A 26,284-nucleotide genomic window follows, 5' to 3' on the forward strand; every position below is an offset into this window, starting at 1 on the left:
AGAAAAGTGTGTTAGAAGTTTCCCAGCCCACCCTGAAGGCAGCAGCAGGTGTATTCAAGTTCAGAGTTTTGACTTTCAGAGTGACCTGACTGTTTGCACTGTTTGTGTCTGTGTTAGCATGTTAGCTCTGTGTGATAGCAGCTGCTAGCTCACCTGTTTGTATCAGAGCGGACTCACCTGCACAGGTATGACCCCTCACTTCATTCTGTGACATTAAATTATTTAAGACATTAACTGTCACTGTGGTTGGTGGACTGGGTTTACTGGTTTTCTGAGTGGACTGGGTTTACTGGTTTTTGAGTGGACTGGGTTTAATGGTTTTCTGAGTGGACTGGGTGTACTGGTGGCTGAGCGGACTGGGTTAACTGGTGGCTGAGCAGACTGGGTTTACTGGTGGCTGAGTGATCTGGGTTTAATGGTGGCTGAGTGAATTGGGTTTAATGGTGGCTGAGTGATCTGGATTTAATGGTGGCTGAGAGGACTGGGTTTAATGGTGGCTGAGCAGACTGGATTTACTGGTGGCTGAGTGATCTGGATTTAATGGTGGCTGAGAGGACTGGGTTTAATGGTTTTTGAGTGGACTGGGTTTAATGGCGGCTGAGCGGACTGGGTTTACTGGTGGCTGAGTGGATGTATATTGGAGTGGTTTTGGGGCTTTTTGATGATGCTGAATCCATTTCTGAAATGGTCAGAATTCTAAATGGCCAATTTAAACCGCAACTGGACATATTTGATCTCCTGGTGGATGATTTTCATGAAGTTTGAGTCAGTTTATAACTTTTACAGGATGCTGAATCCCTTTTTTTCTCTTTGTACCAAGCTTTTTCTTCTGCACTCGCATTTTAGATGGTCTCCTTTTTTTTATTACGTAGTCCACATTGTAGAGTCCCATCTGGTCCCATCCTAAACAATCAGGCTGCACAGAAACTACGTTGTGACACCAGAACCAGAACTCTTTTCAGTCTGGCTCACCCACAACATCCATATAAAAGTTAGTAATTTAGGTTTGGTGCTGTTTTATCACTGAGGTCTGTTGTTGTGGTCGTTTCCATGGTTACGTTAGTTCAACAGCACACTCACCGAGAAAAAGCCAAGCAGAGGTTGTAGTTCCAAAGACAATCCCTCCCATAATGCTTTTGAGATGGCGTCTTTCATTACAGCTCTTCCTTTCTGGTAAACTTTTTTGAAAAACAACTGAAACTTGTCTGTCTGTCTGTCTGTCTGTCTGTCTGTCTGTCTGTCTGTCTGTCTGTCTCAGGGTAGCAGTGATTGGTGGACCATGGACCAATCACTGTCCAGTAGACAGTGTCGTGTGAGCGTGCTCAGTTGTTTCCCACCCTCAGTGGGCAGAGATGTTGTTGTTGCCGTGGTGAAGCCCCTTGGAGCTGGCCTGATAAACCCCGACACCCACAGCCTGCTGCGGAACGACAGACAGGTGTGTGTTTGTGTGTGCGTGAGAGAGAGAGTGTGACCTCTATGGAAAGTTAAACACACACTCAGGTGTTGATATGTAACCTGTATTCATTGTTTTATCAACATTCAACTGAACATTTCACTTAGTTTATATCAGTGAGGGTGGACAAAATAACAGAAACACCTGTCTTTAATTTATTATATAATGTGTTATATAATGTTCACAACCACAAACTAAACACTTTGACCTCCATGAAGGATTTACAACAAGAGCTGATAAACTGGACACATCAGCTGGAAGCTATTGTCCCCATCGGTCTGTGGAGCTCTGAACCTCCAGTTGGGCTTTATGGTCGTCTCCATGTTGGTGTTTAGCAGCCAGCAGAGATCACGTACTGCGAGTTGAGCTGCTCTCATTGGCTGCTCTTGTTTTGGAAACAATGGCTGCTTGCCTGAGGGGTATTGCACAAAACCAAGATAAGGGATTAAGCCAGGATATGTTGGTTATCCTGGCTTAATTTAGCCTCAAGTCGGTTGCATGAAAGCAGCTCAAACTTATCCCGGCCAAGTTACTATGGTGATTTATTCTCTGCTGTTAGCCTGCTCCAGACCAGGCTAACAGCCAGGCTAAGATTAATCCTAGTGATTCACCTGTATTTCCATCGTCAGTCCTGTGAGGAATTAATGTGTTTTACAGCATGTCCATGGTCTTTCTAAGTATGTTGCATCATTTTAATTATCCTGCGTTAAAATATTACATATATATTGTAATTTCTTATTTCATTTAAATCTGTTGGCTGTTTGTAATTGCAACAGTCTTTTTATATTGATTCAAGTGGTAGTATTATTACTCAGGACAAGTGTTATATTGCTATGCTAATGAAGACTGCTTGTCAAATTGCATAAATATTTGTTTATTGCAGTAATTGAGATTACAAAACACAGCTGATGAAGTTGCAAAGCTGTTTTCAATGAAATCTGTGACAAGGGCAAAATAATATATATATTATGGCATACCATTTAAGAAATTAATCTTTGAATATATAGAATGAAACTTTGAATATATGGAATGAATCTTTTAATATATTTAATGAATCTTTGAATATATAGAATGAAACTTTGAATATATTGAATGAAACTTGACTGGTCATCAAGGCACTGCTGCCATCTTGTAGAAGTGAGAATGAGTCAGTCAGGAACCTTGTGGCAGCAATACTGAGCAATGAGGACATTATTAACTCATTGGTAAGTGCTTGTACGGGCCACAATCCTTCCCATAGTACCCGTGCCCAATACCGTTCTCCTGACGAAGAAGTTCACTCCCTTTTTAATGGTGGCAGGCCGACTACAACAGGCCTCAGGCTAAATCCTGACAGAAAAAGCAAAAAACTCTAAAATCTACACCTGGCTTAACATAGCCGCACCTTTTAATCCTGGCTCGGCAAACGTGCAACCAATTAAGCCAGGATGCGCCGAGCAGGCGTAGGTGTAGATAGTCGGGATAAGTGCGTGTTCACGGCATACTGAACTAGACCTCGCGATCGCTCACAGAATCACCGATGGGAACATGGATAAGAGTCGCGCTTCATATCTCACGGCCGCTGAACAACAGCTCCTGATGGAGTTCTATGAAGAGGTGGAAGATATCATAAGAAAAAAAGGCAATACCAATGCCATAATTAAAGAAAGAGAGAAAGCCTGGCAGACAATAGCGGACCGGCTTAATGCTTAAGTAGTCCAAAACTGTACAATGAATAAACAGTGCTCCACTGGAACTGTCATCATTAGGCTCCAATTAAAGGACTAAAGGAGTTACTTTAAGTCCACTAATCAACTGTTGTACACTTTGCTTTAAATGTGGCAAGTAGAGGTGCATGTTACTTAAATGTAGAGTATGATTAAGTGCAAACAATTATCCACAATGTGTGTCATTTAATCTATTTTAATCTATTTTATCTTTCTATCCTTCATAAAGAACAAACTTGTCTGACCATAAAAGGACCTGGCAGCAAGTTAAAATTAAATACAAGAACATTTTGCAGGCTGGAAAGTGACTTTAAAGTAGATAACAGTGAATAAATGAGGTGAATAGATTAGGTGTCTGCTGACATGTTGAATGTCTGTATGATTGTAGCAGTTTTAAAAAAGCCCATAGAACTGGCACGGCGGCCCACCAAGCCAGGATATGTGCGGCAAATGGTTCCTTTATTGAGGTTCTCTGCATCCCCAACAGAATAAAGGAAGCTCCCACTTGCAAAACATCTCACTGTAACACAGACCATCTGTGGTACAGTGAGAGCATGGCTTCCTGCCGTCTGGTGCTGTATTTTTGGACCCAGCAGCCTACATAAATATCTTAGTCCATCACCTGAGAATCGGTATCTCTCAATGAGATAGTCATCTCCAACAGCCAATGGGTCTGACCTGTCCCGGAAGACTCTTTCATGACTAAATGCTCGTCTGAGGATTAGGGCTTCCTCATCCAGTACATCCTCCAAGAAAGGGCAAGCCATTATGAAGAGGGAACAGGTGTGAATAATATATATATATATATATATATATATATATATATATATATATATATATGTATATATATATATTATGGCATGCCGTTTAGGAAATGAAGCTTTGGACATATGGAATGAAGCTTGGATATACTGATAAAAATGTGATAATACTGAATGAAATTCAAAACCTAGTTTTATCCTTTTCATCAAAGTGATAGCCTTCTGAATTAGCTGGTTTTACAAAATGGCATCAGTTGTAATATTACAATACTTTCTTAAACTGGAAAACTTTTTTGCTTTTTCTGTCAGGATTTAGCCTGAGGCCTGTTGTAGTCGGCCTGCCACCATTAAAAAGAACTTCTTCGTCAGGAGAACGGTATTGGGCACGGGTACTATGGGAAGGATTGTGGCCCGTACAAGCACTTACCAATGAGTTAATAATGTCCTCATTGATCAGTATTGCTGCCACAAGGTTCCTGACTGACTCATTCTCACTTCTACAAGATGGCAGCAGTGCCTTGATGACCAGTCAAGTTTCATTCAATATATTCAAAGTTTCATTCCATATATTCAAAGATTCATTCTATATATTCAAAGATTAATCTCTTAAACGGTATGCCATAATATATATATTATTTTGCCCTTGTCACAGATTTCATTGAAAACACCTTTGCAACTTCATCAGCTGTGTTTTGTAATCTCAATTACTGCAATAACACACATATTTATGCAATTTGACAAGCAGTCTTCATTAGCATAGCAATATAACACTTGTCCTGAGTAATAATACTTCCACTTGAATCAATATAAAAAGACTGTTGCAATTACAAACAGCCAACAGATTTAAATGAAATAAGAAATTACAATATATATGTAATATTTTAATGCAGGATAATTAAAATGATGTAATATACTTAGAAAGACCATGGACATGCTGTAAAACACATTAATTCCTCACAGGATTGACGGTGGAAATACAGGTGAATCACTAGGATTAATGGTAGCCTGGCTGTTAGCCTGGTCTGGAGCAGGCTAACTGCAGAGAATAAATCACCATAGTAACTTGGCCGGGATAAGTTTAACCTGCTTTCATGCAACCGACTTGAGGCTAAATTAAGCCAGGATAACCAACATATCCCGGCTTAATCCCTTATCCTGGTTTTGTGCAATACCCCTCTGGTATACTAGATAAACAGTAAAATATGTTTGTGAACAGATTTAAAGAGAGAAATAGTCAACAACAGAATCTGGAACTTCTCCATAAGACTCAATACCCTCTGAGTGGAGCTGCCCCCTGTGGGACATTGGAGAGAATACAGGTTTAACACACTGTCCATTATATAGACTGTCAATGATACCGATGCAGTGATTAGGTAAAGTATGTTTGTGTCTTTAGGTGAAGTGGACAATGGAGGTGCTGTGTTATGGTTTAACTCTCTCATTGGACGGAGACACAGTCAAACTCTGTGTGGACGTCTACACTGATTGGGTGATGGCCCTGGTTTCCCCGAGAGACTCCATCCCTCCACCAATCAGCAGAGAGCCCAACCTGTATGTGCAGAAGATCCTCCGACACCTGTACAGCCTGTTTATACCCAGGTAGACTGATCCCAGATGGAACTTTAGGAGGTCACTGAAGGGTTCTAATTCTTGTTTTGGAGGTTGTAGTGGTCACTGCAGAAATTTTAGGAGGTTCTCACTCTAGATTCTAGGCTCTTTGGATCTTTATATGTGGTGTCTAATGCTCATTGAAGAGCTTATTAGTTGTCCTGTAGGTGGATGTATTTATCTTTTAGGGTTTTTAGAGGTTCTCTGTTCTGTGGATGACTTATTTTTGTTTGTAACTATAATCTTGGAGGCAAGCGTTCTACAAAGACGAGTCTGTAAAGTTGATATTCTAGATAATAACCCCCACCTCCCCACAGGTCAGAACAGGTGAGTTCGGTCTACCTGTCGCTCTGTCAGCAGGTGTTGTGTGCAGTTCAGTTGTTGGCCAGAGAAAGCACTGTGATGAGCAGAGACACCTGGGAGACTCTGCTGCACTTCCTGCTACGTATCAACCACGCTATTCTGGCTCAGCCTACCACTACAGGTGAGCCCACCCCTTTGTGTCCTGATCCATCTCTTTGTCTGCCTGTGTCTGTCCTGTCTGCCCTCACCTGTCTGTCTCTCTCTGCAGGCAGTGTATGGGAGCAGCTGTCCGAACTTGCGATGGTGGTGCTGTTTGACGTCTGGTTGCTGTCTTGCTCTCGCTGTTTTCCATCTCGCTCTCTGTGGCTAATGGCCAGACAGATGTTGAGCAGCTGGAGACATCAGCCTCCAGTGGTGGAGCAGTGGAGCCGAGTCATCACAGCCCTGACCTCCAGGTACACAACCCAACCGCCAACAAACCAACCAAGCATACCAAACAAACAAACTTAGGTCAAATGAACCAACCAACAAAAAAAACTAAATACATAAAATCAATACCCAACATGCAAACAATACAACCAACACATCAAAAAATCAATAAATAAATGAAAAAAGAAACCAAACAAACATCAAGCCAACAAATGAAAAACCAACAAACATCCGAAAAAAACAACTAACAACCCACAAAACGAAAAGAAAAAAAAAGGAAATATACGAACCAATCCAACATAGAAACCCAACAAACCAACCAGAAACCAACTGAACAAAACCAACAAACTAAACAGACCAACTGTCACGACCGAACTATGGACTAGAACCCAATTGCACAACTCAGACAAAAGTATCAAAATAAAGTTTTATTAAAACAATAAACACTCTTGCGAGGTAATACTAGGACTAAAACAAACAGAAAATCACAAGCAAACAAAACAACAAGACCTGACAATTGGACATGGATCGATAAAGCGCTGGTTCTCTGGTGCATGGGACAAGACGAACTGGCACAGGACAAAGGGAGACACGGACTATATATACACACACAAGGTAAGGGCACAGGTGGAAACAATCAGGGCGGAGACAGCTAATCCCAGGAGCGGGAAAAGAGACAAAGGGAGAAAGTAAAGCTGGTGACAAGAGACAGACAGGAAGTAGAACCAAAATAAAACAGGAAATTACAAGACAACATAGACACGTGACAAAACAGAATAAATAAACTTAACAAAGTTTCCTGGACATGACAGTACCCCCCCCCTCTAGGGACGGCTCCTGACAGACCAGGAACCTGAGGATGACGGTTGTGGAAGTCTCTGATGAGGGCTGGGTCCATAATAAAGCTTGAGCGTACCCACAAGCGTTCTTCCGGGCCATAGCCCTGCCAGTCCACCAGATACTGGCATCCTCTTCCACGGTTACGAACTGCTAAGAGTCTCTTAACTGAGAAGACTGGACCACCGTCGACCATTCGGGGGGGTGGAGGAGGTACGGCTGCGGGAACCATGGGACTCTCCTTAACCGGTTTGAGCTTGCCAACATGAAAAGTAGGATGCACCCTCAGGGACCTGGGAAGGCGCAGACGGACAGAGACAGGATTAATCACTTTGGACACAGGGAATGGACCCACAAACCTGGGAGCCAACTTCCGGGAGACGACATGGAGTGGCAAATCCCGTGTTGAAAGCCAGACTTTCTGGCCTGGCTGGTATGCAGGAGCAGGTCGGCGCCTCCGATTTGCAGCCTTCTTCATGCAGTCCGCACTACGCAGGAGGACCCTATGAGCAGCTGTCCAGATGCGGTGGCAACGCCGGACCATGGCATGGGCAGACGGGACGATGACCTCTTTCTCTGTCTCTGGAAACAAGGGTGGTTGGTAGCCAAAGACACACTGGAAGGGAGTCAGCCGTGTGGCCGCAGTGGGAAGAGAATTGTGGGCGTATTCCACCCAAGTCAGATGCTTGCTCCAGGACACTTGGTTCTGAGATACCAGGCAACGGAGGCAAGTCTCCAGTTCCTGGTTGAGCCGCTCCGTTTGTCCATTGGACTCAGGGTGGTATCCAGACGAGAGGCTGACGGTGGCACCGATCAAACTGCAGAATTCCTTCCTGAACTGAGAGATGAATTGGGGCCCTCGATCTGACACAATGTCTTTAGGAAAGCCATGGATGCGAAAGACATTATTTAACATGATTTCTGCCGTCTCTTTGGCGGACGGCAGTTTTGGCAAGGCAATAAAATGAGTCATCTTAGAGAATCTGTCCACCACTGTAAGAACAGTTAAATAAACTTAAAGTTTCCTGGACATGACACCAACCAAACAAACCCAAACAACAACCAACAAACTAAATAACCAACATACACAAACATAAAGCAACAGTGTGTTCAGCGTGTTGAGGTTGTTTTTGTTTTTGTTGTTTGTTAAGGTTGTTGCTTCTGACCTTCGGGCCGTCCTTCCCTCACTTTAAAGTCCCAGATGAAGATGCTGTTCTGATACCTGCAAACATGGACAACCAACAAGTCTCTCACACCTGGTTCAGGTTCCTGCACCTGCTCAGGTAACAACATCAAACTGGATTTTTTCATCTTTATTGTGATATCATTTCTCTTGTTCCATATTTTAATAATATCAGTAGCTCAGTACAAATGGACTTTGCTTTGGGACTAGAGGGTGGCCAGTTCAATATGAAGGTGGACTGGTAGCTGGTGAGGTGCCAATAGGACACTGTGGAGGTTCCCTGGAGCAAGGCACCTAACCACTCTGGGTGCTGTACTACAGCACACCCAGTGCTCTGACATATTTCCCCAAGGACCGTCCCCACCACTGAGGTCACAAGGTCCTGATTTCAGTATTTTTATCCAAGGGGTATAAAATAAAATAAAAATATTTGGATGCTTTAATTTATCCCCCGAAACGCAAGGTCACTTTTTTAACCCTGCATACAACATTGCTGGTGAGGGACTCCTAAACAACTGCAAAACTGTATCTGTGTAAACACAGCTAACTTAATGCTATGGTAGCTGGAAAGGTGCCAATTCTCTGAAAACACTGAAAATGTCCTTGTTTAAATGGAATAATAAAGAATAAGGGGTATGATTATGTTGTGTTTAGAGCTAAAGTTGTGCTGAATTGGGTACTGGCAACTTTTAGGTCCACTTCAGGTACTGCTTCAAAGGTCAATAAATGTTCTACTTCCAGTAACCCAGTGGACCTCAGACGCCTGTTTGTTGCTGGTTCCATTCCATCCTCCCAGGAGGAGGCGTTAAGAGCAGACCGTCAGCTGCCAAACATCTTCTTCAGAGCCATGAGAGGAGTCAGCATGGTAGTCGACGCCTTCCTAGGTACACTGACCACTGTACTTATCTTTTTAGATAGAATCTAACATCATATATGACGACTCAATCAATAAAAACTATTAATGTGAAAAACAAATAAATGAATAACTAAAATAATTTAATTTTACACCCTGAATTTTATTCTTTTTCTTTTTTTTTACCAATATATAGTTGGTGTGAGGAGTAACTGTTTCCTGTAACCTGTGTTTCTGCAGGTGTGACTGTGACCAACAAAGAACCAACTGAGCAGCTGCTGGAAAAAACAGGTATATACACATTATTAATATACAATGGTATATACACATTATTAATATACACTGGTATATACACATTATTAATATACACAGTATATACAAATTATTGATATACACTGTATATACACATTACTTATATACACATTACTTATTATTATTGTTACTGTTACAGTTGTTGTTGTTTTTTCAGGACTAACAACAAGGATTCATTTCAGAGACTGGTTGCCTTCTCTAGGTAAACCAGATTAACCCAAACTGATTAGATTCATCCAATCAATAAACTAATCAAAGCAGAGCTACTGTGAGTCCTCTGACAGGAGAACCAGAACCTGTTCTGCTCACTGTTGGACCCACTGGGGAAAAAAATTATTTGATTGATTAAAGATTGATAAAGTTGATCAAAACTAAACTTTAGTCTCGGTACTGACGTTTTGTCTTCAGTTTGAGAATGTCTTTCCCCTTGTCTCCTCCAGGTGTTGCTGTGACCAGGAGCCCATTCAGAGACCGCCTCCCCTCCTATGGTAAGCACTGCCCTACTGCTTCCCTTCCTCATCTGATTGGAGGTTTTCGAGGCCGCAGAAACAAAGCAGAACACCTGTTTTCTGGTCTCCCCAGGTCTTTCTCGACCTCGCTCTGGCAGTGCCCCACCCACCCCTGTGAACATACTGAGTGTCCCAAGTGCCCCTCCCACCACCACCACCTCCTCCCCTCCACACAACAGACGAATAAAACCTGCAAATGTTTCTAAGGCAACCAGCAAACCCCCAGTGGTAAGAAAGTGTTTGTGGAATCTGTGTACCTGTCCGCGTATAGGACTCTGCTCTGGTCCTGGTATGTTGAACCATATTTTGAGTTATGGACTAGATTCTTCTCTCCTCTTAGACAACTCCATCCCCCCATCACTGGAAGTTCCCACCCCCTCATCCTTCCTCCCCTCCCTCTCTTTGCTCCTCCTCCCGATCTCCCCCCTCCCCCCTGAGGTGTAACATGGACTCCCTCCTGCACCTGTTTGGCTGCTGGCTGTTTGATGCTGCTCTGATCAACAGAAACCCTGGTCTCCCTGGTCAGTGCTCAATACTATAATATACACAGTATAGGTAATCTACAGTACAGGTATCCTACAGTACAGGTACAGGTACTTCATCGTACAGCACAGGTAATTCATCCTACAGTACAGGTACAGGTACTTCATCCTACAGTACAGGTACTTCATCCTACAGTACAGGTATTTCATCCTACAGTACAGGTACTTCATCCTACAGTACAGGTACTGGTAGTTCATCCTACAGTACAGGTACTTCATCCTACAGTACAGGTACAGGTAGTTCATCCTACAGTACAGGTACTTCATCCTACAGTACAGGTACAGGTAAAGGTAGTTCATCCTACAGTACAGGTACAGGTATTTCATCCTACGGTACTCTTTGTTTCTTCTCCAGCTGGTCACTGTGATGTCACTGTGATGTCAGACAGGTGGTCAGCTGGTCGAGCTGAGGCCTGTGGGACGCTCTGCAGGATCTTCACCTGTAAGAAAACTGCAGAGGACATCCTACCTGTCTACCTGTCCAGGTACTTGAATCCTACACAAATCCTAAATCCTACACATTGGACCTTTAATCTAAAAGTTTGTTTGTATTCTCCCTCTTCTGTCTGATTTACAGGTTCTACCTGGTTCTCCTGCAGGGTCTCCAGGTGTCGGAGGAGGCGTGTCCTCCTGTTCTGGCCTCCATTCTGCTAAACTCCACCTGTCTGTTCTGCTGTGACCTGAGAGGAGTCAACCTGCTACTCCCATCCTTCCTCTCAGCTGTGGAGAACGTACTGCTCGACAGGTACAAGTACTGCAAATATCACTGTGAATACTAGTATTACAGTACAATAGAGTCACCTGACCGACAGGTAAATCTCTCTGTCCGTCTGTCTGTCTGTCTGTGTCTCTTGCCCAGAGAGCTGTTGCGGTTTAAGAATTTTGTGAGTCTAGTGGATTTGAGGCGAGCCTCTATCCTCATCCTGTTGTCCCTGCTGCCCCTCCCTCAGCAGTTTCCCTCCGTCCAGTCAGAGGTAAGCTTCTATCCACCCGATTAAACACCTGCACACACCTGTGTAGGCCCTCACAGGTGAGGTAGGGTATCTAGTAACATACAGCTGTGTATGTTTCCAGGTGTTATTAGATGGGAGGTTCAATGGTGATGATGTAACAGCAGATAGCTTCCTGTACCTGAAGCCCCACCTCCTCAGTGTTCTGATTGGAGCTCTGCACACAGAGACCGATGCTTCCAACACACAGATCATCCTGGGTCAGTCCCACATTACTGATCTTTGATCAAACCTGATTCTATGACTCATCTGACTGCGTTCATTAACTCACTCATTCATTCATTCATTCATTAATCATCATGTTGTCTTGTAGCTGTAAAACACAGCGCATTGTAGGATTGTTAGCAGACAATAGTGTAAACTGTATGTCGGAGTACCTCTATTGTTGATAAATTGTGTGTGTGTGTGTGTGTGTGTGTGTGTGTGTGTGTGTGTGTGTGTGTGTGTGTGTGTGTGTGTGTATGCTGTATACATGACTGGTTTTCTGTGTAATGTTTTCTACAGGGGCCATGTTGAACCTGGTTCAGGACTCGACTCTGTTAGAAGCTGCAGGACAAACCCAGCAGGTCCTCCTGATCCACAATGTGTCACATTATTAAAGATCTAAATACACTCACTGTTTTAACATTCTTTATAAGTACCCTAATTCAGCACAACATAACCATGCTTTCTGCTGATACTGTATATCCTGTGTTATGATGTCCGTCACTTTACATTTCACTGTTCTTCCTCAAGTTCCTGGACTTATAATAACATTCAGAACTAAATCATTTAACAGCCTCAAACTCAAAATGAAATACACATTCTATGTAAGAAGAGAAAATCAGCTAGCAGGAGGCACTAACAGGACGTTACACCATCATTCTGGGTTTTCTTTTATTGTCAGAAAAACTAAAACGCTTGATTTACTTTTGTTTTCAGGAAACTGAGTCCCAGCATGGAGGAGCTGCTAGACCCAGGAGGACTGGGGGAACCAGGGGAACCAGTGCAAACAGACGGACCAGAGGAACCTGTAGATAATTATGATTGGATTTTATATCATTATTTAACTGACTTGATTTGACTTGTGATGGAAATCTGAGAGCAAATGTCTGTGTATGTGTGTGTGTGTGTGTGTGTGTGTGTGTGTGTGTGTGTGTGTGTGTGTGTGTGTTACCCTGGTAACCAGCCATCCAGTCAGACACAGCGGCGATCCTGTGGGTTCAGTTTGTTCGTCTGCTGACTCAGCGTCTGACGGCTCAATGGAAGAATGACTCCGCAGTTTGTCTGTCTGCACTGGAAGTACTGGGAGGACTGGCCAAGGTGGATGCACCTGCGCACACACACACACACACAAGTAACTGTTCCTTGTAGCTCCTGTTAGTGAACCTGTCCTGTGCTCCTGCAGGTGCAGGTGAGTGTGGAGGACAGTGAGAGGAGGCGAGCGCTCTCCTCAGTCTGTAGTTACATTGTGTTTCAGTGCAGTCGTCCTCCTCCTCTTCACTCCAGAGACCTTCACTCTATCATTGTTGCTGCTTTCTACTGTCTGAACGTCTGGTTGACTCAACACCCTGCCATGCTCCACCAACAGGTACCTGACACACAGATGATCAGTTAGTTGTGTACTAGTGTGTGTGTGTTACAGTATAGATCAGCCATTACATTCACTAACAGGTATATATATACTTATAAATATGTATATACACGAATCAGCCCTAACACAGTGAGAACTGCCAGTAACACTGATTATCTGGTTATCAGGGCTCCTGTCAGTGGGGGGGTATATCAGACAGACAGTGAACAGAGTTGATGTGTTAGAAGCAGGAAAAATGGGCAGCATGAGCATCTGATCCACTTTGACAAGAACCACATTGTGATGGACGACTGGGTCAGAACATCTCCAAACCTGCAGCTCTTGTGGGGGGTTCCCGGTCTGCAGAGATCAGTACCTATCAAAAGTGGTCCAAGGAAGGAACGGAACCAGAGACAGGGTCGTGAGGGGCCGAGGCTCATTGATGCTCGTGGGGAGTGAAGGCTGGCCCGTGTGTTCCGATTCAACAGACGAGCTACTGTAGCTCAAACTGCTGAAACAGTTAATGCTGGTTCTGATAGAAAGGGGTCAGAACACAGTGCAGAGCAGTCTGTTGGTCTGGGACCAGTCGGGGAGTCCATACTGACAACCGTCCACTGTCCACCTACAATATGAGCATTAGAACTGGACCACGGAGCAATGGAAGAAGGTGGCCCGGTCTGATCACGTTTTCTTTTACAACTTGTGGATGGCCGGGTTCGTGTGCATCGCTTACCTGGGGAACACATGTCACCAGGATGCATTATGGGAAGAAGGCTAGGAGGCATTGTCATGCTTTGGGCAATGTTCTGCTAGGAAACCTTTGGTCCTGCCATTCATGTGGATGTCACTTTGACACGTAGCACCTACCTAAGCGCTGTTGCAAACCATGTACACTCTTTGATGGAAACGGTGTTCAATATTATTTATTCATCATTCATTCATTATATATATATATATATTCAGTACATGTCCAGTCTTTTACTAAGCTACCTGCTATAGCTCAATAAACTCCCCACTGGAAGGGTTTCAGGACAAGTACGACGGATACGACTCGAGTCACTTTATGAACTTTTATTGCGCACACATACATAATAAGCATCCACACACTAGCTTGACTGCTACCGCTACGCTAGCCTGTCAGCTTGACAATTAGCTAGTTAGTTGGTAAGTTAGTTAGTTAGTTAGTTAGTTAGTTAGGTAGTTAGGTTGTAAACCTGCAATGAAAACACAAACACAAAACCCAGAATTAACTAATGAAATTATACAATCATTCATGTGATATTAATTCTTGATTTGAATTACTAGCAATGCTAGTTTATAGTCACTCACCGGCAAGGCGTACCAGTCCTGACCATCAATTGAATGAAAATGCAACCTAAAGGCGTGGCCACCTGCGCACTGTGACTAAGTATGCATACACAGACACACAGTCTGGAGACCAGGAACGATAATAAAACAAACCTGTAACCTGGTATGATTATAACATATATAAAATATAACATACAATATGCCTGCATTCGGAATAATTCAATTCAATTCAATTTTATTTGTATAGCGCCAATTCATAACAGAAGTTATCTCAGGACACTTTTCAAATAGAGCAGGTCTAGACCGAACTCTTTAAAACATTAATTACAGAAGCCCAACAGTACCACCATGAGCAAGACCTTGGAGACAAGGGCAAGGAAAAACTGCCTGTTAAAAGGCAGAAACCTAGGACAGATCCTTCGGCTCTAGGTGGGTGGTCGTCTGTCTCGACCAGTTGGGGTGAGAGAGAGAGAGAGAGAGAGGCAGAGAGAGAGAGAGCGAGAGACAGACAGACATGTGCACAGCAACAACAGTATTGGCAATGGCAATCTAGCAGGACCATGGCAGGAGGCTCCACCAGGATCGACGAGAAAGCACAAGAACTCCGGGGAAGAAGTGAAGTTAGTAACATGCATTAAAGGGACATGAATGAGTGCAGAAAGAGAGAGGAAGGGAGGAGCTCAGTGCACCATGGGAAATCCCCCGATAGTCTAGGCCTATAGCAGCATAACTAAGGGATGGTTCAGGACTCACCTGATCCAGCCCTAACTATAAGCTTTATCAAAGAGGAATGTCTTAAGCCTACTCTTGAATGTGGTGAGGGTGTCTGCCTCCCGAACCACAACTGGAAGCTGGTTCCACAGGAGAGGAGCTTGGTAACTGAAGGCTCTGGCTCCTGTTCTACTTTTAGAGACTATAGGAACCACAAGTAGCCCAGCATTCAGAGAACGTAGTGTTCTAGAGGGGTAATAGGGTACTATGAGCTCTTTAAGATATGAAGGGGCCTGACCATGAAGAGCTTTATAGGTGAGGAGGAGGATTTTAAATTCTATTCTACATTTTACAGGGAGCCAATGCAGAGAAGCTAGTACAGGAGAGATGTGATCTCTTTTTCTAGTTCCGTTCTGAATTAATTGGAGCGTTTTAATGGACTTATTGGGGCAACCTGATAATAAAGAGTTGCAGTAATCCAGACTTGAAGTAACAAATGCATGGATTAGTTTTTCTGCATCTGTCTGTGATAGGATGTGTCTAATTTTTCTAATATTACGTAAATGAAAGAAGGCAGTCCTAGAGGTCTGCTTTATGTGGGAGTTAAATGACAAATCCTGATCAAAGATAACTCCAAGATTCCTGACAGTGGTGCTAGAGGCCAAGTTAATGCCATCTAGAGTAACTATATCTTTAGACAGTGAGTCTCTAAGGTTTTTGGGGCCAAGAACAAGAATTTCGTTTTTTTCTGAGTTTAACATCAGAAAATTGCAGGTCATCCAGGATTTTATGTCCTTAAGACATGTTTGTAATTTAGATAATTGATTAATTTCATTGGGCTTGATTGATAGATATAACTGCGTATCATCTGCATAACAGTGAAAGTTAATGGAGTGATTCCTAATAATGTTGCCTAAAGGGAGCATATATAAAGTAAATAGTATTGGTCCAAGTACAGAACCTTGTGGAACTCCATGACTAACTGTAGTATTTATTGAAGATTCATCGTTAACATGTACAAACTGCGAGCGATCTGATAAATATGACTTAAACCAGCTTAGTGCGGTTCCTTTAATGCCAATTTGATGCTCAAGTCTCTCTAAAAGAATATTATGGTCAATGGTGTCAAATGCAGCACTAAGATCTAATAAAGGTGGTAAATGTACACACTTATTTCCTCAAATACCCCAGAACATAATCATAACATCTATCACTTTTAATATATATATATATATATATATATATATATATATATAAAGCAATAGTTACACCTGCTGGAAAGTTCTACAGTACATGTTGTATATATACTCTTTGTAATTTGTGTGTTTTGAGGAGTGTTTGTTGGAGGTCCTGGAGATTGTAGAATTGGGGATTTCAGGCAGTAAGTCCAGACAGGAACAGGAAGTCAGATGTAAAGAGGAGAAGGAACTGAACCCGGCCTCTCTGAGGGTGAAGGAGGCAGCTGAAGCCACACTGAGCTGGTGAGCAACACAAACACACCTATAAAGGATATAAATAGGAGCTGATCTCCACTAATGACTTCAGTAATCAGACTTCACTTTCTGAACTTTGGAGCCAATTCCAGAACACATTTTCACAATGTTTTGAATTATTGAGCTAGTTCCTGTGCAATCATTATTGTTCAGATTTAGACCAGGCGATTAATCATGTGTTGTGACCTTAAACTGCATGTCAAATGACAACTAATTCGTCCTGGTTGTAAAACCAGTCCGGCACAACCAGTTAGCGGGCTAAACTGGGGCCTGGACTGTGTATATCTGGGATAACACAAGAATTATATCTCAGTGTCATGCAGGTTTCTGTGGCCTTCCCATTCCTCGGAGGCCCGCTGGATGAGAGTGATCTGATTGGCTGCTCCACTTTGAGTGACAACAGTGGGAAGAAGTTCAGGTATTTTGTGGTGGACAGCTCAGTGATCTTGGCCATGCTGGAAGACCCACAAGGACCTGAACCAGGTTAGTCCTGACTCACTGTATTTAACCTTCATTTAGGCAGGGAAAACCCTCTAAAAGAACAAGACCTCCTGGTGGCCTGGATACACAACAAGGTTCAGATGATCAACAGGTCAATGAACAAAGCGGGAACACTCAGGAACAACTGAAGTTGATGATTAACAAACGATTCAATGGTCTATGTATCTTGGTCTCTCCAGTCTTCACCCTAATGAAGTGGAAACACATGAGCAGTTTTACAGATCTTAGGGTAAATGGTAAATGGTAAATGGACCTGTACTTGTATAGTGCCTTTCTAGTCTTCCGACCACTCAAAGCGCTTTTACACTACATGCCACATTCACCCTTTCACACACATTCACTCAGTGATGGCAAAGCCCATCAAACAGGAACTAACATATTCATACACATTCACACACTGATGCTCAGCATCAGGAGCAATTTGGGGTTCAGTATCTTGCTCAAGGATACTTTGACATGTGGTGGGAGGATCCGGGGATCGAACGAACAACCTTCCAATTAGTGGACAACCTGCTCTGCCTCTGACAGAAGACTTGAGCGAGACACTGAACCCCAGATTGTTCCCAATGCTGTGTTATCAGTGTGTCATCAGTGTGTGAATGTGAATTGGCGCTATACAAATAAAATTGAATTGAATTGATGTTATGTATGACGTTTTCTGTCATCATCAGTCCAACATTTCCACATCAGACTGATGACAAAGTGATTAACATTTGAGGCTGATGTAACTTCCTCCTGACTGATACATTTGTGTGATTGATTAATCGATCAATCAGCTGTAAAGACCGTATAATATTTTATTGATTTGTTTGTACAGCGTCGTGTCCGTCGCTCACTATGCTGATCAGAGGACCATCAGGACGTCACACCTGGACTCTACAACTCCACCTGCAGCCCAGAGAAGGACGCACACACACACAGGTGACCAAATACAATAAATTATTATACTCCTGTGTGTTTCACAGGTCTCAGATCAGTGTTTTATCTCTTGTCTGTTGATCTACTGCAGCAGACTCTGATCCCTGAACACCGCGGTAAACCCCAGGAGGACTCTGGGATACAATGTGGCGTCAAACATCAGCTGTTTCCTGAACACATGGACAGGGTTCCTTCAGTTAAAGCAGATCTGAGTATTCCAGCCCTGCACGAGACATTTCCTAAAGAGGTAAGAACCTGGTCCAACCAAGAACCAGATCGTTCTGAAACCTGTACGTATCACCTGTGATGTTCCTCAGGGATCCGTTTATGGCCTCTTTGTTTCACTTCCTGTCTTGTGGTGGATGCTTTCTGAAGCTCAAAGCTAAAGAGTGACAGGTGTTCTGTGTGTGGAATGTTTTTGCTTTGAAAAGAACTTGTTCTTCAGGTGTTAACTCTTACCCTTGTCTGTCAGGTCCAGAAGCAGCTGGAGCACCTGCAGGAAGTGATACAGAGGCAGCAACAGGTAGAGGCTCAGCCGCAGGTGAGAGGGCGGTCCATCATCATGACGACCTGCAGGCCGCCACCCCCTGCCACCAAGTTCCAGACAGCGAGACTCTTCCTCTCCCACCTGGGCCTGCTGACACCTGAGACTCTGAAGGTACCAAGGACAGGATGGAGATTGATGTACTGATTTATTCATTTGGATCTGTCTCCCTCTCACCTGTCTCTCTGTAGGATCCAGGTACCAGCGGTGTTCCGGCTCAGCTGGTGTCTTTGGACTCAACTCTTCCAGGTTTCTCTGAGAATCTGAGACGTTTGGACCAGCTGCCATCAAGAAACTGTGACTCGGCCTTCATCTTCTACATGAAAGCAGGACAGAGGACAGCTGCTGAGGTCACTATCACCTGTCTGTCTTACCTGTCTGTCTCACCTGTCTGACTCTCTGTCTCACTTGTCTCTATATTGATCATTTACACTATTCAAATAAGCTAATCAAAGCTGTTCCTTAGTATGATGTCACATCTTATTCCTCCTTTCTGTCTCTCTCCCTCACCTGTTTATCTGACATGTCTGTCTGTTCCTTCCCTCACCTGTCTGTTTCTAACCTGCCTGTCTCTCTGTAGATCCTGAAAAACGTGGAGTCCAGCTGCAACATCCCGTCTCACTTCCTTGACTTCCTGTCATCTCTCGGTCAGCCCGTGGAGGTGGGCCAACAACAGGTGTGCGGAGTCAGCACCAACAGTTCAGGTGTGTGATCTGATTGGTCGCCTCTCAACCACATGATGATATCAGAGGTTATCTGAGGTCACCAATCTCCCTGAAGCTGATTGGAGTATTTCTGTCTCCCAGAATTCTCGGCTGTGCTGGGTGACAGTGGAGGTGGTGTGTTTAATGGAGAGAGGTTTGTCCTGATGTATGCCGACGATCTGACAGAGATCACCTTCATTGTCCCATCATCATCATCATCATCATCATCATCATCATCAAACCACATCAGGACAGGTGTGACCATATAAAGACAGTTGTGACCACATATAAGGACAGGTGTGACCGTATAAGGATGTCTGTTACCATATAGGGATGTCTCTGACCGTATAAGGACAGGTGTGGCCAGGTAAAGATAGGCAACACCATAAGGATGGGTGTGGCCTAATAAGGACAGGTGTGAAGGCTCAATGCGTAAAGTATGTGAAACTGAAGATATTTCCATTGACTTTTAAATTAAATTGTTTTTTTTTTAATTAAAGCAGTTGATGGGATGAAGAGTCCAGAGGAGGTGGAGCCTCCAGCTGAGCCGCCATCTAACCTGCAGAGTAATTCAGACTTCTGCCAAGACTGCACCCCCCAACCCACAGTACAGACCTTCAAATTAAAAGCTTTTTTTAATCTGGTTATAACCTCTCTGTATGCAGATCTGTTGTCAAATATTCCCTGTCTGTCTGTCCGTCTGTCTGTCTGTCTGTCCAGAGTTATCCAGGTGAAGACATGAAGTCTTTTCGTTTTGCGTTGTCGTCCGTTGGCTCTGAATCTAAACTCCTGATCGTTTGGGTGGAACACTTTGAGGACATCGGTAATTAACGTTATATTCACAGTATGATTACTACCTACAGTATCACTATTACTACTTCTAACTAGTACTACAGTATTACTATTACTACAGTTTTACTATTCCAACTAGTAACTAGTACTACAGTATTACAATTACTACAGTATTATTATTACCTCTACTACTTCCAACTAGTACTACAGTATTACTATTACTACTACCAACTAGTACTACATTGCTACTACTAACTAGTAACTAGTACTACAGTATTACCATTACTAGATGTAAATAATTAAAACTGAAGTCAAGGAAAATTTAATCATTTGTGAGGTTTGACTTGGGGAATTTTATGTTTCAGAAAGTTTCCCGCTGTCTGATCTGCTGTCTGAGACAAACACAGAAACTCCAACGAGGTAAAACTCACAGTCCACACAGTTTCTGTCTGTCTGTCTGTCTGTCTGTCTGTCTGTCTGTGTCTCACTCAGTCAGTCTGTCTGTCTGTCTGTCTGTCTGTCTGTCTGTCTGTGTCTCACTCTGTCTGTCTGTCTGTCTGTCTGTCTGTCTCACTGACTGTCTGTCTGTCTGTTAGTGTCCAGCTGATCTTCATCCATCCTCTGAAAACTGGACTCTACAGGATCCGTTTCCACGGAAAAACCACCAGCAAGTTCAGCTTGGTTGTCCCACTGGTCAACGGGAGCGTGGTCAGCAAGAGGTCCCTGGGTATGTCTACCTGTCTGTCTGACTGTGAGACAGACAGTTAGACGTCTGTCTGACTGTCAGTTTGATTTACAGAAACCAAACAGTTCCCACCATGAGCAAGACCTTGGAGACAGCGGCAAGGAAAAACTTCCTTTAAGAGGCAGAAACCTCAGACAGACCCTGGCTCTAGGTGGGAGAGAGAGAGAGAGAGAGACAGAGAGACAGAGAGACAGACAGAGATGCACAGCAACAACTATATTACAGTTTTTCTCAGTCGCTTTGGTGCATTTCTCACATCACTATTTACATTCGCACAACAGGTAATGCATTTCTCAAAACAATTAGTAGAAACTGCAAAACCTAGTTGATAACCTGCAAAAGCGTGTCACTTGCTCAAAATGGATGGCTCATTCCTCAAAAGCAAGTATTCATGTCAACGAAAGTGTCAGTGTCATCAAGATGAAAAGTCCTGACACCATTGTTTGTGAACAAGATAGTCAAATGGCTTTGTCATGTTTTCATTATGACAGTTTACTCTGTAAATGTTTTCCAATGCAAAAAAGTCAGATCTTGGTGACACTACCTGAAAATGCTCAAGACAGCACTATATACTATTTGCACAGCCATTTGAAAACTACAGTAAAGTTAGACATTACTGTATTTAGTGAGGTAACTGAGTACAAGACACTGAATATGTATGTTTCACATTTTTACTATGCTCTTTGCAATTCTAATTTGTTCACAGCATTGTGCAAAAGAAAAAATACACCCTTATTTACAACAAACATAAACTCCCTTTGGGTAGAGCTGTGCACAACTGTAAACAATATTACAGTACATATTGGAACTGAACATATAACATACATAGTACTGTAAATCATTCATGCACATCCAGACATTCCTCTCTGTCTGGCCACATAGTTTCATCTACATCACAGCAAATATCATCTCTTGCAATGCAGCGAGGAAAGTATCTCCTCGAGTGGCGAATCCACCCTCTGCAGGACTCTGCTGTGATGTCATCACATGCTGCATCCATGGCCACTAGCAGGGCCATTTGGGTATGTGGATGCCGGTCATATACCTTCCACCTCCAGGAAGAGAAAAATTCCTCTATTGGATTTAGGAATGGTAAGTAGGGAGGGAGATATTCCACCAGCATCCTATCATGTGCTGCAAACCACTGTCTGACGACATCTGAGTGGTGAAAACGCACATTATCCCAAACAACAACATGCTTATTCAGATGGTCTTCAGTTAGACCCCTCTCATTCTCAGGGATTATGTACAGGGACATAATGTGTCTAAAAAAGTCAGCAGATGTTGAGTGTTGTATGGACCAAGACGGGGGATATGGGTGAGGACGCCGTTTTCTGAGATGGCTGCACACATAGTAATATTCCCTCCTTGTTGGCCTGGGACATCAATGGTTGCTCTCTGTCCAATGCGATTCCCACCACGTCTTCTACCTTTTCCCAGATTGAAACCCGCCTCATCAAGGTATATGAATGTGTGCAGCGGTTCCCTGGCCTCCAGCTCCAGTACACGCTTTATGACAGAAGAGGGAGCGAGAAAAACTATAACAACTTTTCCTGTGTAACATAATGCATTTTGGACAACATATTGTACAGTATGCACTGTGAATACACATACACAGAACTGTCATGTAAGTGTAGTGCATGACACTACACAAAGTAAACAGTTTACAGCACTGAACATTAGAGTATGCATAGAACACATACATGTTTTACCTGCACATACTGGTGACGGATCTCCTTCACTCTGTCGCTGTTCCGTTCAAATGGCACATTGTACAATTGTTTCATGCGCATTTCATTTCTCCTGAGCACTCTGTCAATTGTAGCGATTGAAACAGATTCAATATTCCCAAAGATGTTGTCATCCTCTATACCAGCACTTTGCATCTCTCTCAACCTTATGGCATTGTTTGCAATCACCATTGCACAAATGGCTTCCTCTTGTTGCGGAGTAAAAAGGGGCCCTCTTCCACCTCTGCAAGGTTGTCTTGCAATCCTATGTGGTGCATAGTGAGTAAAATTACAGTAAATATGGCAAATCTTTACTGTAACACTACTTTACACTACAATACACTAAATCTGTGATGCAGTAAAGCTGTAAGTCTAAATGTAAAATGTAAAAAGTGACAAGTTCTTGTTCCACTGCAAGTTTCATGTATGACACAATGACAGTAGTGCAGTGCAGATTGTTTGGTGCTGAATTACTGGCCATTTATACACACCTGTTCCCCCCACGAAATGTTTGAATAATTAAATTTACAGTGGTTCTCCCAACATTTGGCTGCACCCATTGTGAGGCCGTGATTGACAACATGATCCACAATTGTAGCCCTGATTTCATCAGGAATCCGCCTATGTACTTGGCCTCTTCCCCTTCCTCCCCGCACCCTCACCCTTCTTCCACGAGGCTGACCTTCCATTTTTGTGTCACAGTATTGTAGAAATGGTACACACTATGCCCTGCTTAGTTCATATATGCTTGTGAAGTGGGGGTTTATGGGATTCAGCTCTGAGTGATTGTAGAGAAGTGGCTTATCATTGGTTGCAACTAATGCTTCACACACCCCTTCTCATCAGTGAAAGCTGAGGTTCACCTGAGAGAAATTGTTCAATTTAGGAGACATTTTCAGGAAAAACAGATTAAAAAAAAATTATAAAATTTGCTTGACAGATTTTGACAACTAGTTCAACATTTTTGTATGTAATGATTCAAGCACTGAAATGAGGACTATTAGTTTTATATGGAATGACTATTCAGCATTCACTAGTATAGTTAATTTTGACTGACATGACATAAGCAAATGATAATGTTATAAAACACCAGAGAGTTGTATGAAAGCAATTGATGCATGTCCAAAAGCATTTGCAATTTGTTAGAAGGAATGAGAAACTGCTACTATGATGTGCACAAATGACTAAATGTTGTGGAGGTTGAACTAACTGTTGTGCAAATGTTAATAGTGATGTGAGAAATGCACCAAAGCGACTGAGAAAAACTGTAATAGAAATTAGATGATGATGATGATGACAACAATAGCCACGATGGGGGAATAATAATAATAATAGCAATAATATCAGTGATACTAGCAATGGAAGTCTAGCAGGACAATGAGAGACAGACAGACAGACAGACAGACAGACGTGCACAGCAACAACTACACTAATAGTAGTGACTGATGATGATGAACATGAAAAAGATGATGACAGCGACAACAACGATGGGGGACAATGAGCAGTGACAATAGTAGTAATAGTAACTGTAGTAATAATAATAGTAATAATAATAATAACAATAATATCAGTGATATTAGCAATGGCAGTCTAGCAGGACCATGGCAGGAGGCTCCACCAGGATCCATGAGAACCTGCGAGACGAGAAAGCACAAGAACTCCGGGGAAGAAGTGAAGTTAGTAACATGCATTAATGGGACATGAATGAGTGCAGAAAGAGAGAGGAAGAGAGGAGCTCAGTGCATCATGGGAAACCCCCTGATAGTCTGGGCCTATAGCAGCATAACTAAGGGATGGTTCAGGACTCACCAGCATGGATGTCTGCATTAGCACTGCTAGCACTGTTAGCTGTGTTTTGCAGGTGTGAAGAGAACCTCTCTCTCTCTCTCTCTCACCCCAACTGGTCGAGACAGACGACCACCCACCTAGAGCCGGAGGATCTGTCCTAGGTTTCTGCCTTTTAACAGGCAGTTTTTCCTTGCCCTTGTCGCCAAGTGCTTGCTCATGGTGGTACTGTTGGGTCTCTGTAATTAATGTTAAAGAGTTCGGTCTAGACCTGCTCTATTTGAAAAGTGTCCTGAGATAACTTCTGTTATGAATTGGCGCTATACAAATAAAATTGAATTGAATTGAATTGAATTGAACCGTGCAGCCGTCCAATGAGAAAGAGAACTGGAGTTTCCTCTTGCCTTCGTCACAGATCTTCTTCTTCTGTCTCCAGGTTTCCTGGTTAGAGAGACGGTGACCAACTGTTGCCATCGGCGACGCTTGGAGAGTGACTCTGCCCCTCCGCCACATGTCAGAAGGAAGCACATGATCAGTGACATCATCCAACGCTACCACAGCCGCCGCTCTGAACCCGCCTTCTACTGCAGCCTGTTCCAGGACCCCTGACCCCCCTGCTGCCACCCCGACCTCTATCCACTGTCACCAACAACCAGCTGTTACCATAGTGACCTGGTGTTTTATTTAACTAGTTACTGCTGCCTCTATCAGGAGTTACAAGCAGGCTTTAGAGTGATGATGTCACAGGAGTGATAATGATCACAGCTGCTTATTGATCAAACTGACAATAAAATAACCCACTGATCAGATCATCTGATCAATAAGATGATCAATCTGATCAGAGAATAGAAACACAGCAGAAAGATCATCTCCTTGAGTGACCATGGTAACTGGATAATGTAGTAACCATGACAACCAGAGGAGGGACAGGAGGAGGAAGAGGAGGTTTGAGGGGCAGTCTTTTATCAAGTGCAGTGATGTAAACACACATGTGGATCAGAACTGTTTGATATTATTGATGATAATCAATAAAATACTTTGTCATTGATGTAACTCTATCATCAATAATCTGACTGCATGTTATGTATAATTCATAGTCTGTCGATCAGTATCAATAACAGCAGAGAACAGCTGATCAACTGATCAAAGAACCCAAACAGTGAATTCAATAACTGCAGAAAGTTTGATTATTTCCTGTCAATATTGATCAGAGATGAGTTTTCCTGATATTTTGTTACATTCTCTGTCTGTATTCTGTATTTTTATCATTTTAACAAACAGACTTAATATTCTTCTTTCTGACAGATTCACTGTTTTCATTGTTCTATCAGCTGTTTGGTTGTTTTCTAATGCAGGACGAGGCAGTTGATCATGTACACTAACCTGGGCCAGAATCTAATGCATAAAGGTTTTATTGGAGTCAACACACCAACAAATCAATGAGTGTGGTCCTGAGACCATTATATATTGTATAGGAGCTAAATCACCATCACAGTCATTTTCTTTATTGATACTTGACAAATCAGAAAATTATTATAATTTAAAATAATGAATTGATTTCTATTGACACACCTTCAGCTCTGGCTTTCTTCTGTTCTGACTATTCCTGATCTTTTTTGTAAAAGTAATTTAGAGAAGCTCCCACATTTTGCATATTTGACACAGCACACGTGATATATAATAAATAGAAATAAATGTACTTATCTTTCCAACTTCATCATTGCACTTGATTTTTACCACCACAAAACCCTGCCCAATGTGACCAGTGATGACATGTATAGCCGCATGTCGTCATTCCACCGCTGGCTGTCGAGGTGGTGTCCAGCAAACGATGTGGGCTTCATTGATAACTGGAAGCCTTTTTGGGGAAAACCTGGTCTGATTAGGAGAGACGGCATCCATCCCACTTTGGATGGAGCGGCTCTCTTATCTAGAAATATGGCGAAGTTTATTTCTAAAACCTGACAGTCCAGAGTTAGGACCAGGAAGCAGAGC

The 26,284-nt window shown here is 42.9% G+C and overlaps 1 protein-coding gene across 7 annotated transcripts; it reads left to right on the forward strand.

Moving 5' to 3' along the window:
* On the forward strand, nt 1-26,006 carry ralgapb (Ral GTPase activating protein non-catalytic subunit beta). Of its 7 annotated transcripts, none has more exons than XM_051393783.1 (33): nt 1-185; nt 1,259-1,435; nt 5,317-5,519; nt 5,846-6,012; nt 6,100-6,286; nt 8,249-8,380; nt 9,022-9,164; nt 9,374-9,424; nt 9,585-9,647; nt 9,886-9,933; nt 10,028-10,182; nt 10,295-10,475; nt 10,852-10,981; nt 11,074-11,241; nt 11,356-11,470; nt 11,571-11,706; nt 12,011-12,072; nt 12,428-12,518; nt 12,675-12,808; nt 12,894-13,076; nt 16,410-16,558; nt 16,884-17,053; nt 17,889-17,992; nt 18,081-18,236; nt 18,462-18,647; nt 18,725-18,883; nt 19,114-19,237; nt 19,340-19,492; nt 19,738-19,844; nt 19,958-20,060; nt 20,395-20,449; nt 20,626-20,756; nt 24,726-26,006. In XM_051393783.1, the coding sequence occupies exons 2-33, from the start codon at nt 1,280-1,282 to the stop codon at nt 24,896-24,898; spliced, it is 4,275 nt and encodes a 1,424-aa protein (XP_051249743.1). In that variant the 5' UTR covers nt 1-185; nt 1,259-1,279; the 3' UTR covers nt 24,899-26,006. The 7 variants fall into 7 exon arrangements, with proteins under 7 accessions (XP_051249743.1, XP_051249746.1, XP_051249745.1 ...); XM_051393786.1 differs by having other exon boundaries at nt 19,741-19,844; XM_051393785.1 differs by having other exon boundaries at nt 18,084-18,236.
* The last annotated feature ends 278 nt before the right edge of the window (nt 26,007-26,284 follow it).

The sequence above is a fragment of the Dicentrarchus labrax genome, unplaced genomic scaffold (genome assembly GCF_905237075.1).
Source record: "Dicentrarchus labrax unplaced genomic scaffold, dlabrax2021, whole genome shotgun sequence".
In the NCBI taxonomy this organism is placed as follows: domain Eukaryota; kingdom Metazoa; phylum Chordata; class Actinopteri; family Moronidae; genus Dicentrarchus; species Dicentrarchus labrax.

Excerpts from the sequence above, each read along its gene's own strand:
- ralgapb (XM_051393783.1), top strand. The coding sequence starts at position 1,280 with ATGGACCAATCACTGTCCAGTAGACAGTGTCGTGTGAGCGTGCTCAGT. Across the intron at positions 12,519-12,674 it reads CAGACGGACCAGAGGAACCT|CCATCCAGTCAGACACAGCG; the intron begins GTAGATAATTAT and ends CCTGGTAACCAG. Across the intron at positions 18,237-18,461 it reads ACGAGACATTTCCTAAAGAG|GTCCAGAAGCAGCTGGAGCA; the intron begins GTAAGAACCTGG and ends CTTGTCTGTCAG.